Here is a 16,098-nt window from a genome sequence, read left to right as displayed (position 1 = left end):
GGATATAAAAATTTGTAAGGCAAGAAATTTTTATCTTGGAGGCAGTAGAATTAACGTGATCATGGTCAGATATTCAAAAAATTGACTACCGTATGTATTTGTCTTATCCTTTCTCTCGATATACCGCTCATAAGATACTTTACAATACCGACAAACCAGTCGTCGGTTCATTGAAATACTCACGACGCTCTCAACATAGCATAACCATGAAAACAACACGATTCCTACTTTATCATTGTCGATAAATTCGGTCAATTGCGTCTGAAACTACGATTATCGACACAATCTACATTACCGGCATAATTAAAGTTACATTTACAGTCGGTACAATAAAGTTTGAATAGCCGATAATGCAGATTCGAGTTATACAAAGTTGCATCGTACAATTAATCCCAGGACAGTGTTTGATTCTAATGATTAAGAGAGTTACATAGTTTAATCAATCGATAAAATAATAGTGGATACACGCAAATCCAACGTTCGATATCTAATTCCGTTCAATTATTCATGAACAGGCGGCGCATTACGTTACAACAGGCCAATTATCACGGTCGTGTTTACAAATGACTTCATTAACGGCATCGTGTCAAGAGGAATTCGTAATTCACGTGGGCGTAAATTATACCAAGTTCGTTTCATTACCAGCTATAGTTTGCCGTTGAATAACCAGTAATTAGGAATTTCGCGCGACCGCGCGCCAATCGCCAGATTACTTCAATACGTCAATCAATGTAAATATATAATTAATTCTGGACGAAACATTATTTCTCTATCGGATGTAGTACCAAATGAGTTTAGAAGTTTTTGATGATCCGTTATTTAATTCTAGCTATTATTAATACTTCTTTTAAGATATTTAAATGCAAACTCACGAAACCAAATACCTTCTACACCAAATTAAACAATTTACGAATAATTTACTCGAGTTTCCAAAGCCCGGAAAATTGTGATTATGCAACGAACTCATTCGTTACCCAAAATATGAAAATTCTGCTTTATTTCGTTCGATCAAAATGCAAAGTATCCAGTGTCTGACCATAACCGATCATTTCTACTGCAATACAATTACATAACGAGGTCTGTAGTTTCTATTAGATGGAAAATTTATCTGATCGAAGCTGAACAATCACGATCACAAACCGAACACCGTATCAACAATCCGACATTCCCAATTCATTATTTACAAGGTTAGATCTCCGTTATCCCGACACAGAGAAAAAGATTAAAAAATAAAAAATGTTTTCCTCGAGTCGAGATAAGGACCTAAAGCAGAGGCATAGTTTCATAGGCTCACCTTTCACTTGCGATCGAACTGTTCCGAGACATCGACTTTGGTGACATGTCGAAGTCGCTGTCGCTGCGATACAGGAAGCTTTCTCGTCGTTGTGGCTGTTGCAGCACCAAACTTGGATTCTGCGATGCGTTGTCGCCCGTAGCGCTGCTGTCTGCCTTTGAGCTTCCATTTCCCACGTCGAAACTGTTAACAGAAAAGAAAACGATCCTTAAGCATATTTCCTTTTGTTTTTCCTCTTACATTATGCAAATTTTAAGGGATAATTTTTTTAAATTCTTAAACATACTTTTTCCTTTTATTTCACGAAGATTTTAGCGTGTAATTTTCACCTAATGTATTCGATTCGGTTAACCGATTTATGAGAAATTCGCAATGACATGAAATTACAAATTTGAAGCTTCGGCAGATGAATAAATTTGTGATATTATTTGAATGATTAAATTAACCACTGTATATGTTTCTTCTGAAATATTTTCAATTAATGAAGTAGAATCGTCTTCGACATTGAATCAAAATTAAACGGAAGCATCATATTTGTTACCAGAAACTATCTAAATTAAAATAAATAGAACGAAAACACGCTATTTTAAACGAGAATATCCTGTTACGAAAAGTTCATCAATTATTTTACCCAACATAGAAAATAATTAACATATAGTGTTCAAGTCAGACTCTACACACTTTGTCTTGAGGCACAACTTTCACAACAAACTTCTATTAGAATTTTCAGTAAGTTACGAAGCTTCTAAGAACAACACATCTTCGTCGTTGCATATCGTCGATATAAATAGCTTTTAAAGTATACTGGTCGAATATCTTCGTTATAGCAACGATGGTGTCTCCTTGCACCTCCAACAGGCATCGAATTTAATTTTCTTCGGGCTACGTTCGACAAATGTACGTGGTTAAGCTACACGTTAGATGGATACACATTTTTCATGTCCTGTCGTTCAGCTATCGCAAAAAACACGCTATGTCTTATACGTCCACTTTGTCTCTAAGGAACCAAATTTATGAAAATTGGTCGACGAGATTGGAAAGTGAAAGTTGGTTGAAAAATAATAACAGTGCAGTTACTGGAATAATTCTAAACGCGTAAATCGAAAAGGTCGAACGTTTTACCTAAAAAGATAAAAAACTGGAATTAGAAGACGAATGGAAAAGCGCGTTGTGAAATTAATTTAAATTTCTCGGAAACTTTGCACGACGAAAATTCGAGGAAAATTCGTCCGCTTCGCATCTATTATCAAACTACCAGAGTACAGAAGCGTCTCTTAAAATTCCAGACAGCGTAACTAGACGAAAAAAAAAATTATACAGAGAGCAGCTGATTAACAATTCAAAACGCGTAGATGGCAATTTTAATGAAAATTTTACAGAAATTACACGCAACGAAATGAAAATTCATGGAGATGAATCTAATTCCGATCTTCTCAGACAAACTGCGCCCGAACGTGTCATGAAATAATTATCCGTCATAGTAATCGGCGTGATCGTTATCAATTTGCTCGTTAGACGGGCCTAATTAACTAAATGGCTTGATTAACATTTTTTCGTTCACATGATCGTCGGTGTTGACCAGAAACCGCGTCTCGTCTTCCTGCTCTCGATAATCGTCATTACGTGTCATTATGTAAGCTACGATTAATTCCACGGCCTTGCTATTCAATCGCTAAATAGTGACCAGAGAAAGAGAACGCCAATAAGCGTTCCTTGTTTCACTTCGTCTCACTCCGAATTCTTTTTAACGGCCGAGTTGCTATAATTTGTATTAAATAAGAGTTACGTAAGTTTGTGAACTTTTCCTGTAATTGTAATCTGATTTATTTAAATGGGGAAATTGTAACGATGTTCGAAGTTTTAATTTTTAAGCGAAAAATAGTTTATTAATTGAGCGAAGCGTTAATAATTTTATTTAAATCCCTTGGAAACATTGTAAGAGAATTTCTACGATTTTTACGAATTAAATAAAAAGAAATGACATTTGTCAGTTAATGCAACGTTGCATACAGAATTAAGAAGAAAGGAAGAAATTTCCAAGGTTCTAGGATTATTAATATTAATCCCATGTAATATTTAACAATTGAAGTTAAGTTGAATATTCAAGGAATATTTGTTAACATGAAACAATCCATGCTATCGTCATGAATCTTAGAAAACCAGCGAAGAGAATGTTAAAACTAGTCCGTGCAATTTACAAATTCATATGAGATACCGAGTATGTGTCTGGCCACGACCCGACAATTCTACTTAACGCCAGACTCTACTTGCTCTCCAATCTTTCAACGTTTAACTCTCGTATTTCAATCTAAATACACACTTGACTACCTTATATTACGTTTCAGACGTCTTACAGACAGCATTAACCAAATCATCGTTAATAACACTTTAAATAAACCAACAAAAAGATCAGAACCTGCAAAGTGATAAATGTTTCGTTATAATTGGTCGTAAAAGTGCGGAAATTGAAATCGCATGCCCCAATAATAATTATTAAAAATTTCTCCGAACATTTCATTATTTTGCAGCAAGTCGTGCAGACGGAAAAATTCTATAAAAAGAAATCTTCAAAGAGATTGTTTCTAGACATGAACCAGCTGAAAGAAGACCTGTTGCGAGGAATGCTTGCCTGGGCAAACTCATCGGGACAATCTTGGCGTTTATCTACGGCACGACCAAGCCTCAACAGCTAATATTGGTTTTTCGAGCAGGGCCGCCAATAAAAAAGTGATTAAAAGCCACTTCCGTTTCGCGGCTGCCGCACCCGTAACACGTTATGTAAAACACATTGAGTAATGGTTAAAGGCAACGTTATCGATTGGCGTGGCAAGTGCATTGTGACGCAAAGCTCAAACTCGAATCACTATATACAGGGTGGTTGGTAACTGCTGGTACAAGCGGAAAGGGGGTGATTCTAGGTGAAAAAAGAAGTCGAAAATATAGAATAAAATTTTTTCTCTTTTAATTGTTTTTAAATTTTTCCATCGAGACAACGATCTGCAGTGAGATCCGTTATAACGAGACGCGATAAAGTGCACGCGTACCGAGCGCAAATTCAAAGTCGATTTTCTCGAAAACAAAGCCTCGAACGAAAAATTGTTATTCTATATTTTCGACTTCCTTTTTCGCCTAGAATCACCCCCTTTCCGCTTGTACCATCAGTTACCAACCACCCTGTATATAATATATCAACGTGGAACAGTATTTTCTTCTGTCTTCACTTTATTTCGTTATTTGTCGTGATTCTAATTAACGCGAGTAATTCTCTGTTTTTTTGCGGTTTCGTTGATTGTTGAAACGAGAGGAAATATATCTACTCGATAAATAATATATTCGTTGATAAATTAATCGATCGAATTAATGTTTGCACGGGAACAACGACTTAATTGTTTCAGATTTATCCGGTTAGTTCGATATACGGATAAATATGTGTACAGAGAACCAGAAACAATTTATCGTGGTCGATAGTTAAATGTAACGATCGTTGGGTGAAACTACGATATGAATCTCCTTCGATCACGAATCGTTCTCGATTAGGTTAATTGCTCGTATAGTTTCTATTCTCTGCTTTGCTCTTAGATCGCTTTACGACTAATTAAAAGGGATCATTGGTCTGCTCATTATTTCCAGCTCATTTCCTAATGGATTCTTTCGCCAGCAAAGGCCAAAGGATCAGGTCTTTAACTGAACTTTCCAACACAGTACAAATGAATTTCACGTTTGTTCACCGATACACACGTTTCATACATCAGCTTCAATTATATTATTTTAATTACGAATAACGATGCCAAAATACCTAGCCAATTTCCCCCTCCCTCTCTTTTTGCACCTACTGTATATCGGTTCTAAAATTTCATTTTCCTCACTGTCTCTGCTACTCAATGTCCATAACAGCATTCCCAAAAATTGTTTCTTTTTTTTTTTTTATTTTGCTGTCGATGTAATGGCAAATTATCCGGCCAATGTTTCTTTCTAAATTATATCCTTTTTCTAAATATTCTTCTCTTCCGCGGGAAGACAGAAATCGAAGATAAAAAACATTTGAAATATTAAACACGATATTGAACGCATCATTTATGCAATACCATAAATACAATAGTTCTATGAATAACGCAATGGCGATTATTTCTTTGAAGAAGACAAATTGTTCTTCATAAATAATACGTTAAATCGTTTCGAAACTTACGGAACAGCGACGTAGACCAATTTTGGATGAGGTTTCGCCCTGGATAACGTGGACACGCAACCGCTGTGCCTTCTGAACGAAGTAAGCGGAAGCGTCACTTTCATCGTGCCAGAATCTCGGCGCGCCAATTTCAAGGACACGTCGCATGGCACGAAAATAGGATAATCATTCATCTTGCGCTTACGATCTAACGAAAGATCCTTTTTCCATAAATAATACAAATTTCTCTCGCTTAAACCATCGCTCTATGCTCGGACAGTTTTAAACACTTTTTCCACTTATTACATTTTTCTGACTTTCCATGTATATACAGCACTGTTTTCCTTCCGGTTTACAGATGTTGTTCTTGTCCAGGAATTTTGTCCGACCTCGACGAATCGAAGGAAGAATTTCATTCGCTGAAGTTAATTTGAAAAGTTTGCCTGAGTTTTATCGAGCCCTTTCTGCTTCTTTATGACGAGCTTTCAGGTTTGCTTCGCCCTTTCGAAGTGGCTTTCTGAGAAGGTTTCGAGACTCTTGTTAATGAATTCTGTTTCTTAGTTAGTGAAAAACAAGCGGCAAGTTTATCATCTTCTTATAGAGGCTTTGTGCGCTGCTTTTGTCTATTCGTGTGGATTCTTCGTCCAATTGAAACTACGAAGGAATTCGAAGGATATTTACAATTTTCTTCCCGACTCGAAGAACAAAAAGCGAGAAAATATTCTATCGAGCAACGTTGAAACGCTCTTGCCATTATATAAATACCTTTCGTGTTTCAACTTCTTATCAAACTTGTACTTGTGTTCAAAAAATGTTACTGCCCGACATATAAATGCATTTGCCCGACCAATTTCCCGAAAAATAGAATTATACAGCAGTAAATAAAACTTTCATCGGCCATTCTGTGACAGTAATATTCGAGTTGATATAGTTTCCTTGAGATATTATTATCGTTTCAAACACATATTCTTGCAAAAGGAAGCAATTTTCTAGAATTAGAAATCGACATTCTTCCAGTTTTCCAAGGAAAACAAGAGATATCGGAATAGATGAAGTCTTCGTCGTTTATTCGATGATAAAGTTTCGGCTAATAATCGCCCAAAAATTCGTTCAAAACATCCTTTATTATTCCATTCTTTTTTCTTAAAAAATTTCCTTAAAAAATCGACAGTTCTTCAATTTTGCAAAAAGAAAAAAAGGAAACGTCGACATCCAAAGAAACGACGATTCGTTGAAACGAATATTCGTTTGCTCTAATCCGAACTAACTGAGAAAAGTACTGCGGCCACTTAAAAAAATTCGCGATTTACTTTAATTGGCCTCGGCGAAAAAGACGGCCGAGTCTCACGGAAGTGGCGTGCGAGACAGAAACAGGAAACAAAGCTAATCGAACGGTACACGTTCAACGCGAAATTGCTTCGTCCCTTCTGGTATAACCGTGCGACGAAAATTCGCTGGACGTCGATTTCGATTTATCGAACAGTCGTAAAAAGATATTACGACGCCTATACGTTTGTCCATGAACGATTTTATATCGCCTGGCGTCTATAGGGAACACTTGAAACGGAATTTTTTTTCATACGACTGTTTGCTCGTTTAATGACTTCCAACGTTTGCATGAGAGAATAGGGGTGGATAGAAAAATAGACAAATCAATTTCATTCTATGGACTTGCTTTTCCAATTTTTTATTCCAGTAGAGCCTCGATACTTTCTTTTCTAACTACGACATTCGTATATTTACGATATCGATACTTTTTATTCCACTATTTTAATAGTATTCTATCAATTCTTTTTTTTTTTTTTTTTTTTAATGCTATTGACACTGTTGTGCACCACAAATTTTTACATTTTCACCTTTTGACAATCAAAAAGGCTTCTAACGTTTTTAATAAATATTTAGTGTTTATTTTTTAAGTAAATGTTTACGTAAAGTAAAAATATATATATATATATCTTCTATTTTACCTTCAAACTTAACGAATTCTTTCGGATCGAAAATAAATCAGACAGCCATTGTCATGGATATATCTCTTTTAAAATACGCGACTTATATATCTACGATGCATTCTGTATTTCCGAACGCTATGAAATGCTTCGAATAGAAAAATGTATTTTGACCGTGGAATCTTATGTTAAAGTACCGCATAGAATTTATTTTTCTCGTATCGCGAATTAAAATCTCTTTCATAAGGAGACTATAGGCATATATCAAGCTTATCAAAATTTATTCCTCGACAAAGGAATCTCATCGAAAGACGGGAAGTTGATAAATTCCGTGGGAGAAGGTAGAATAATCCGAAACACCAGGCAAGGGAGAAATATTTCACCAATTTTAAATTCAAATCGCGCGCGTGGCAAAAATAAAGGGAACAACAAGTTGTTAGACGAGGAAGAAGAAGAAAAATCCTACAGTCTCTTGTTTCTTCACCCGAGAGGATGTGTCGTTTAGAAAAATTTTCCAAAACTTCGAAATTCTTCCTCTCTTTTACGTAAGCGGAATGGCAGATTCCGACAGAAAATACAGTCAAACGACGAGACGTAATTTCAATATGGAAGTATTCGCGAAAACAATTGTTCGGATATTTAATTAACGAGTCTGATAACGCGCAGTATCGTAAAGTAGAAGAAAACAACGTCGGAGGAATGATGTCACCAATAATTGCAGCTTTAAGTGTGTCACTCGTTGATTTATATATTTCGATAAAGACGCGAAAAACAAGGAAAAGTAGAGTGACGGACGGAAGGAGGTTTAATATTCCTATTTCCCTACGAGTACAACTATACCACTTTAACGGTAACTTTCTAATGAATATAACAGCTGAATAAATTCTGAAGACCTTTAATCGTTTTTCTCAAATGAATCAATTTTCTAAAATTGGCCGCCACTGTATGTTTTGTAACAGAGGAATTTAACATTGCAACTATCAAATGTTGCCCGTTTTCACAGATACTAAAAGCATACAAGTGTTCTTTATGAAACCAATATCTGCTATTGCAAATCCAATTTCTCCTAATTTGTCAATACGCAATACGAAAATATACTTCTTTCCTAAAAAATCATCGTCTACTATGTAATTTTTGATCGGTACAACAGCCAATCTTAGCTACCAGCATCGACTATCATAATATCGAATTTCTTTTCAGTGTTAAGTTTCTAGGCCGAATTTCCCCTAAAATATATTTTTCTCCTCATCGTAATCTTCGTATCGGTTTTCAACTAACCTACCAATCTCAATTACAAGTTATTAATTATCAATTTTTACCAAAGCCCTCGATATCAAGTTTGCGCAAACGTCCGCAGTCCATAGGTCGGTATCAACGCGCGCTGTTTGCGCGCGAAATTCGATCAGAGAAATTGGAAACGTGGAAAGAGGAAATAGAAGCGTTCTCTTCTTGTAATTCCCAAGCGACGCTCGCTCGCATACTGCGTGAAATATTTCACGCAACGTAAAATTCGTAGAAAGACTGTTACAAATGGCGAAAGAAAAAAGAGGCAAAGGGAGGCTGCGAAACGTGTATGCATCTTTCATGTCACGGTTTCGGTAACTCCCGCGGACTATAAAAAAGAGCTCGCCGTGAGTTTGAAGGCGCTGCCGCGCGTAAATACCATACTGCCGGTTTTCATCGAGGGACAAGCCGCTACCCGAGGGAATATTCTTCTTCGCGAAAGAATTCTCGAAGCGTAGAGGAGCTACTTTTTGTCAAATTTATCCGATCTTTCATGTATTTCGTTTATACCAAACGTGATCCTTTCTAAGTATGTTTATCCTTTGGTTAAAATTAAGAAATTCGATTAAATTTACAATTGGTCAGATTGCAATTTTCAAACTCGAATCTAACATCAATTCGAAGCAAAAACATAAGCTTCCTGTAGCTTAAAAAAAGCAGATATCTCGTTCCTTTGCAGGTGAAACTATTACCAACTTTCAATTACCTTCCCTAGACTAACCCGGAAACAAGTCGTCGCTCTGTAAATAAATCAAACTCAGATTTAAGCTTGACATTGATATCCAACGAATATACAGCATGGACCACGCGATTCTTTCTTCGACAAGGACGTCCTTTTTTAAATATCTCCATAACCAATTATTATTTTTTCACCATTTCACCGCGATGATCTTCCACGTACAGTGACAAGAGGCATCTGTCTGTACAAAAAAAAGTGTACATTTCAATTTCTGGAAATAATGCAATCGCAGATTGCACATGTGGCATTGCAGTTCTAAAAAAAAATTTATTACTTCTTGCACCATTCGTCTTTCTCTTTTGACATTTTTCAGCAACTACACTGGTAACGGAGTTATAGCCCGAAACGATTGCGTGGTCCAAGCTGTATAAGCATTCGCTAGATTTCAAAATAAGGATTTTCTTTCTACTGGTTTACTACCTGCACCACGGTTATTACCAAATAATGCGCTGGAACGTCATCAAGCAACTACGATATTATAAAATAGGATTTGGTAACATGGACTGACTGAAAGATATTGCAAATGAAATATATCGGTTTAATGGAGAGTTAGCGAACGGGACCGCGAGAATAATTCGTGGGAAGATATTCGGGAAATTCGATTTCGTCTCTTTTTGATTATGAGTGGGTCCTTTCTGCATTAAACCATCCCCTCGGAGTATTTCTGGGATTTTTTAATCATTTTATTACATTTTACTGCCTTTGTGGTCGGCGCGGTTGGTAAGCTAGATCGGAGTTTAATCGAATATTGACGTTTCTTTTTTCGCGATATCGGTAGAAGACTTTCGCATTGAAAAGCTAAAATTGACATACTTTGCAGATTCGTTTACTACTCTCCTATTTTTAGACGTTTCTCTTTTCCAATATTAAGCTTGTACTAACAACTTTTCGCATTTACATTTAAAGTTAAATAAATTGGAAAAAAGTTCTCTTATTTTCCCATTTCCATATGTATGAACAATATGCAAAGGTTTGCGCGAAACTGAAAATTTTCCGATGGAAGACGTTTTCCATGAACCAGAGCTTGCAAACACGCGGCGGAAAAATTTCTTTTACGTAAAACAAAACACACTTTACGACAAAGTACGTTTCATACGCACTGCAAATCAACGAACAGTCTTTTAACAAGTTACCAGAACCTAGTTACGAAGAACATCGATCGTCGACGACCAAGTTGTACCAAACAGACTTAGAATTGGTCACAGGTTTCTCAGAAAAACTCGCACATATATATGCGATCTCTAGATCTAACCCAGCAAACTGCGAAACCTGCGTTCGTCAAATCATTGTCAAACATATCCTTCCACGTTGCTAGAAATACAATTACTTTGGCAACAAATACCAGATCAAAGAATCTTTGAACGAAAATCTCTGCGATAAAGATCAAATATCAAGCGTTTCCTTCACACTGAAAGACGTCTCGCTATTTAGGAAAATCTAAGTAGTAGTACTCTCGCTGCTCACATTGTCGACGCTGACAATAAGCAGCTGTTACGCTGCAGTTGGCGCGACGTTAAATCCTACGTATAAGAAGAATCTAATGATATATTTATAAAAAAAAAAAAATGTTAATTTTAATAAATATCCATAAAAATGCATATTCTGCGAGATATTTGTACGCAGAAAAATTGTTAGGCGCTGTGAAACATATTAAAAGTTGCGATACACCGACGCCGCCTGAACAAGTTATTCATAGACTGTGCAGAACTAAGTCATATAACCATATATCTTATAACTTACGATGGCCAATGAAACAGACTTTCTAATTTTAATGCAGCATGTTTCATATCCCAACGGGATACTCGTTTATCCATCAACGGTTCACAGTTAATCTGCCACGACCTCCCATGAAGACGTTCCAAATTTAAACACCCAGAGTTCAAGCCACCTGGAACTTTTTCCATTTCCATGGAAATCCTCGTTTTACGCGTCGACATCGCGGCAACTCATCCACCTTTGCTCTCGATAAGTTCGCGTTTGAAGCTGTTAGCGAGGGGAAATGAGACTTGGAGGAAGTCATGGCGCTTTTAACCGTCTTTCAATGGTCCGTGAGTACAAATCATTCTCTCCTCTCCGTGGGTTTTTCGAAATTTTTGCCAACGATTAGTTTCGGTTCCTTCGTTCTACTTTTCCAGTTTACATTTATTTTTCGCCGTGATTTTAACGGCGATGGAGAAACGAGAGACGCTATAAATTCGGGGATATTCCGCGATGTTAATGTTATAAATTTTACAGGAAGATTTAACGCCAGTTTCCACCGAGAAACGCGAAAAATTGCATTATTCTTCTATATCGATATCGTTAATTACAGATAAAGGATTGGATTCTGGTTCAGCGTTGATATGAGGAATAAATTTCGCAGCAAAAATTTAGCGCTGTTTCTTTTTCAGGAATGTTCAGGAAAACGAAAGATCAGATTACTCTTCAATTATAGCTGCGTTTTGGGATTTTTAGTTTGGTTTTCGAATCAAAATGTTTGTGGTAGAAGATTGGCTTTCTATCGAGAGCGAAGTTGAGTAGAGAGTTAGTTTTTTAAATAGACTAAATAATGTAACCAAACTATGTAATTCATTTCTAAACGAATAACCTGAAATATATCTGAAGTTTTTCATTTTCTTGAAAATTGTTAAAACTTTAATGTTTAAATACCACTGACATATTCGGCTTACAATCTTTTCTACAAAATCCTACGATAAATTGTCATTAGAAACTTAACGAAAATATTACATTGCGTTCTACCAATTTACATCCACGTCACGTCTTCCATAAACTTTCCAATCCATTGGAAAAATATTTCCCACTTACGAAACGTGCTGCATCTATCCCTCATAAAATCCAATTTACACAGTGTTTTCTCGACAGAAACGTTACCACGCTAAATGAAATACCCAGTTTATACGGTAACACCTCAAATGAGATACACCAACACGAATGCGGGCAGGTGGAGGTAGCGGATGGAATTTTATTTCAATCAGAATCGCATTTAATTATTTGTTCCTATTCGTGGAAAAGGTTTCTAAGAGTATTACGCGAGAATAATCCTCAGAGATCTAATTTCGCCCTTTAATCAAACGTCGATTAATCACTGTCCAGGTTGATTTTCGAATAATTATCAGGAAACAAAGCCTGTCGGTAGGTAATTGGTACTGTGTCCGATCCAATCGAGAAATCATCTACATCGATGTAACAATAAATTATCAATAATAACTAAACATTGTATCACATTGAAAAATATATTTAAATCTTCAACTAACAAAAATCTGTAAATAGATTAGAAATAATAATTTCCTGGATGGAACGTCTGAGAGATTGTCCAATAATTTTCTAAAAATCTGTCTTGAAATTTGAGAAATTGGAAATTTTGGAAAATTAAAATAAACCTGTTCATGCGTTTACTATATTGACTTAATTTTTATTTTTGCCCGCGAATTAATGAAATTGAAAACGTTCAATCAACGACGACACAGTTTCAAGCGAAGAGATCGTTGTAGAAATGGAAACTGATTAAACTATGCCGAATAACAATTTGCCTGTTGGTCCAAAATTTTATTTGTATCATCTTCGACGAATGGAAATGAAATTTTAAATAAAATAAGTTAAATCAACGACGAAATTACGCCCCAAAATTTGTTCGTCGATTATTCAATCAAACGAACCGGAGCTGTAACTATTTTCCTGTCGATGGGAACGAAATAATTGTGGGAAACGAATTGGCTGGTGTGTAGACACGCGCCACGATCGGAAATTACACGAGAAACCTGATCGATAATCGCGACACCGATACGTTCCGGGTTTCATACGCTTCGATCAGTGACGAATGTTTGCATAGATACGGACATCTATCGACACAAGCCTCCTGATAACGAGAAAACCACCGTTTTCACGAGAGACTGTAAATTTCTACTGTCGGATCTCTATCGATTCGGCGTCGAATTTTTTAACGACCATTTTTACTCCTTTCAGGATGAATATCGCGTCCATGGATTTTTATCGTTTGGTTAAGTAGCGTTTAATTAAAACATATTTGTAGTTTCATTGAAGCAGACGACGTTGAAGATACTTGGAAGTAATAAGAATAAAAATAAGTGGAGAATTTATCGAGGCTATAAGTTTCAAGTTATTACAGTTATAAGTTTAAATAGTAGGAATAATTTAAGTTTCTAAAACACGATTATTTTAAAATAAAGAAGAACGAAATTAAAATAAGACAAAGAACGAATACATAATAATTTTTCAAACCGCGTCTCTGTTAAAGAGTACTTTAATTTCCATAGAATATTTATCAACTTTAAACGATGCCATGACTAAGCAGCAGAAAAATGATTTATTCCAATTTTCAGAACGTTCAACCGGTTTTTGCTACAGTTTGTAGTATCTTCACTATCTTCCTAGCCTCGTAAGATCATCACACAACAACGTGTTGTGACCGACGTGTGATTGAAACGCGGAACAAAAATATTTATTCGCCATTTTCCCTGTCCTAATCTCTTTCCAAATCGTAGTTGTCGATTCAAGAGACTACCAATCATCGAAAACCAGAGGAAACATTCCAATCAGTCGTTATTAGTTCTGAAAAATCTACAAATCTTGGAAAATATTTTCTAAGATACTTGATAGGAAAGATTTATCGAAAATATCGTTGAATTTTTATTTTAGTCGAAGGTATTTTATTTGAGATCGATGATTTAGAGTTTTCTACGAAATTGAGATAGCGTTTCAAATTGGACCCATTGGGATGTTCAAATTGCAGTTTCCACTTTCAAGATCGATTTTAAGTCATCGTATCCGAGTACTGGTTGGAGTAAAATATCCAATTATGCTCGTTAAACAATATAAGAGTATAGAATAAAGAAGTATAAAACTTTCGATTTTCCAGCTTCTATGACACATTATATTTTTACGAATTGTGGTACTTCGAATCGTAAAAATATCCGTAAATTCGATACTTTTTCAAACAAGAACCTCGAAACCTTCCTTCAAATAGCATAAACTCCTTCGAGCTTTAACTCAAGCATAGCTAAGAGCTACGAACTAAAATTCGGAAGGGCGTTTGAAAACCTTGAATCTAAACTCTACGATACCTCAAACCCGTAAAAGAAACTCTAATCCCCTTATTCGCCGATCTTTTCCAGATCTTCGCCGGTCTTCTTCGAATCTTCTGCGATCACTTCAAACGCACTGAAACTCCATGAAAACCAGAGACACGATGAAACGCCTGGAACTGCGAGAATCTAAAAAGCGGAAAGATAGGAAAGTTTGACGCACGCTGAAAGAATTTTAACTGTCGCGAATATTCTACGTGCGTTTGAAGCACACAGCTGTCTGACGGACTGCTCGGGTATCTCGCGTTAACCGACACGATTATCGTATCCGAGATTACAAACTCCTTCAAACCGTCACCAAGCCACTTCAAACGCACTGAAACTTTATTATCAAATCACAAGAACCGTGGGAATATTTGAAAATATCTGAAATTATACCAGAATTCGACACACGTTCGAACAATCTTAACTTTCACGAATTTTCTACATCCGTTTCAAACACACAACAGCCTTCCGATCTGACTGTTACGCGTATCTCGAGTTAACTGACACGATCGTTCAATTTCAGATTACAAACAGGCAATTTCTGTCGTCCTGGCGCGTGTCCTGCACCAAGGACACATCACTCGCGCATAATCGTCAGAAACGATCCTCTTTGGTCGCGTGCCGACTGTGAACTGACGGCAGCCATGCCTCGAGCTGTTGCTTATACGCTGATCCAGTCAGCGTGTACCTGCGTGATGCGACTACGCTCCGGCAAATATTGTACATATTGCCATATTTTTCTTTTTCGTCGTTTGACTGCTGATAAGCAGGCAGCAGAATGTTTTAGGTAGGTAGCCCATACTACCAGTCGTTTTATAATATTAACAGGTTGATCGCCAGGCGAATTTTATAGATTTTTCCCTGGCTACCGCAACAGATCGAAACACGCTATGCCGTAATACTTCATTTTTATAAAATATTACATTTGCGCTCCTCTTTTCGATAAAGTTCTGATAATGTTATCTAAGTTATTGGATATTGTAGAAAATTTGTAGCCCAAAATTAGAATATTCGATATTTATTTTAAATATACTACATCGTGGTATTTAACGTTTGTGAAATATTACGTTATACCTGCGCATTTTTTTCTAACGATATTACGACAATGTTATTTAAATGATTGACGTTAGAGAAAATTCTCTAGTCCAATGTTCCAATATGTCATACTAATAATCATAACTTTTTTCAAACGTACTACATCATAACGTTTAACTTGTGCAACATGTTACATTTGCGCACTTCTATTTTACAACGTTACGACAATATTATCTTATCTAAGTCATTCACATTATAGAAAAATCCTTTAGTTTAAAATTTAGATATTTCCTACTAAATAATCATTATTCTTTTCAATATAGTACACCATGACCTTTGAAAAAAATATATTGCTTTGTGCATTTGCGCACATTCTTCTGACGATGTTATCTAAGTCGTTCGCGTTACAGAAAACTTTTCAGCCCAACATTCCGATATTTGATGCTAATATCGAGTATTCTTTTTTTTTAAATACACAGTAGAATTTAACTTTTAACTTCTGCAAAATATTGTATTGCATTTGTGCGGCGTTCACGGTTATCTAAACG

General features: G+C 36.1%; 1 protein-coding gene across 14 annotated transcripts in view; it reads right to left on the bottom strand.

The window, feature by feature from the left end:
• dnc (phosphodiesterase dunce) overlaps positions 1-16,098 on the bottom strand; it is a 352,460-nt gene that overhangs the window by 84,030 nt on the left and 252,332 nt on the right. For 12 of the 14 annotated variants that reach the window (XM_069129701.1, XM_069129696.1, XM_069129697.1 and 9 more), the window contains one exon: positions 1,295-1,477. In XM_069129701.1, the coding sequence (XP_068985802.1) occupies positions 1,295-1,477 (183 nt within the window). Of the gene's footprint in view, positions 1-1,294; positions 1,478-5,480; positions 5,879-14,509; positions 15,153-16,098 lie in introns of those variants that run through there. The other 2 variants (XM_069129694.1, XM_069129695.1) reach the window with 2 other exon arrangements.

This window comes from Bombus flavifrons, chromosome 16, assembly GCF_040668555.2.
Source record: "Bombus flavifrons isolate JBK064 chromosome 16, iyBomFlav1_principal, whole genome shotgun sequence".
Classification (NCBI taxonomy): Eukaryota; Metazoa; Arthropoda; class Insecta; order Hymenoptera; family Apidae; genus Bombus; species Bombus flavifrons.
The sequence above is the reverse complement of the archived record's forward strand: the minus strand, read 5'-3'. Positions and strand labels throughout refer to the sequence as shown.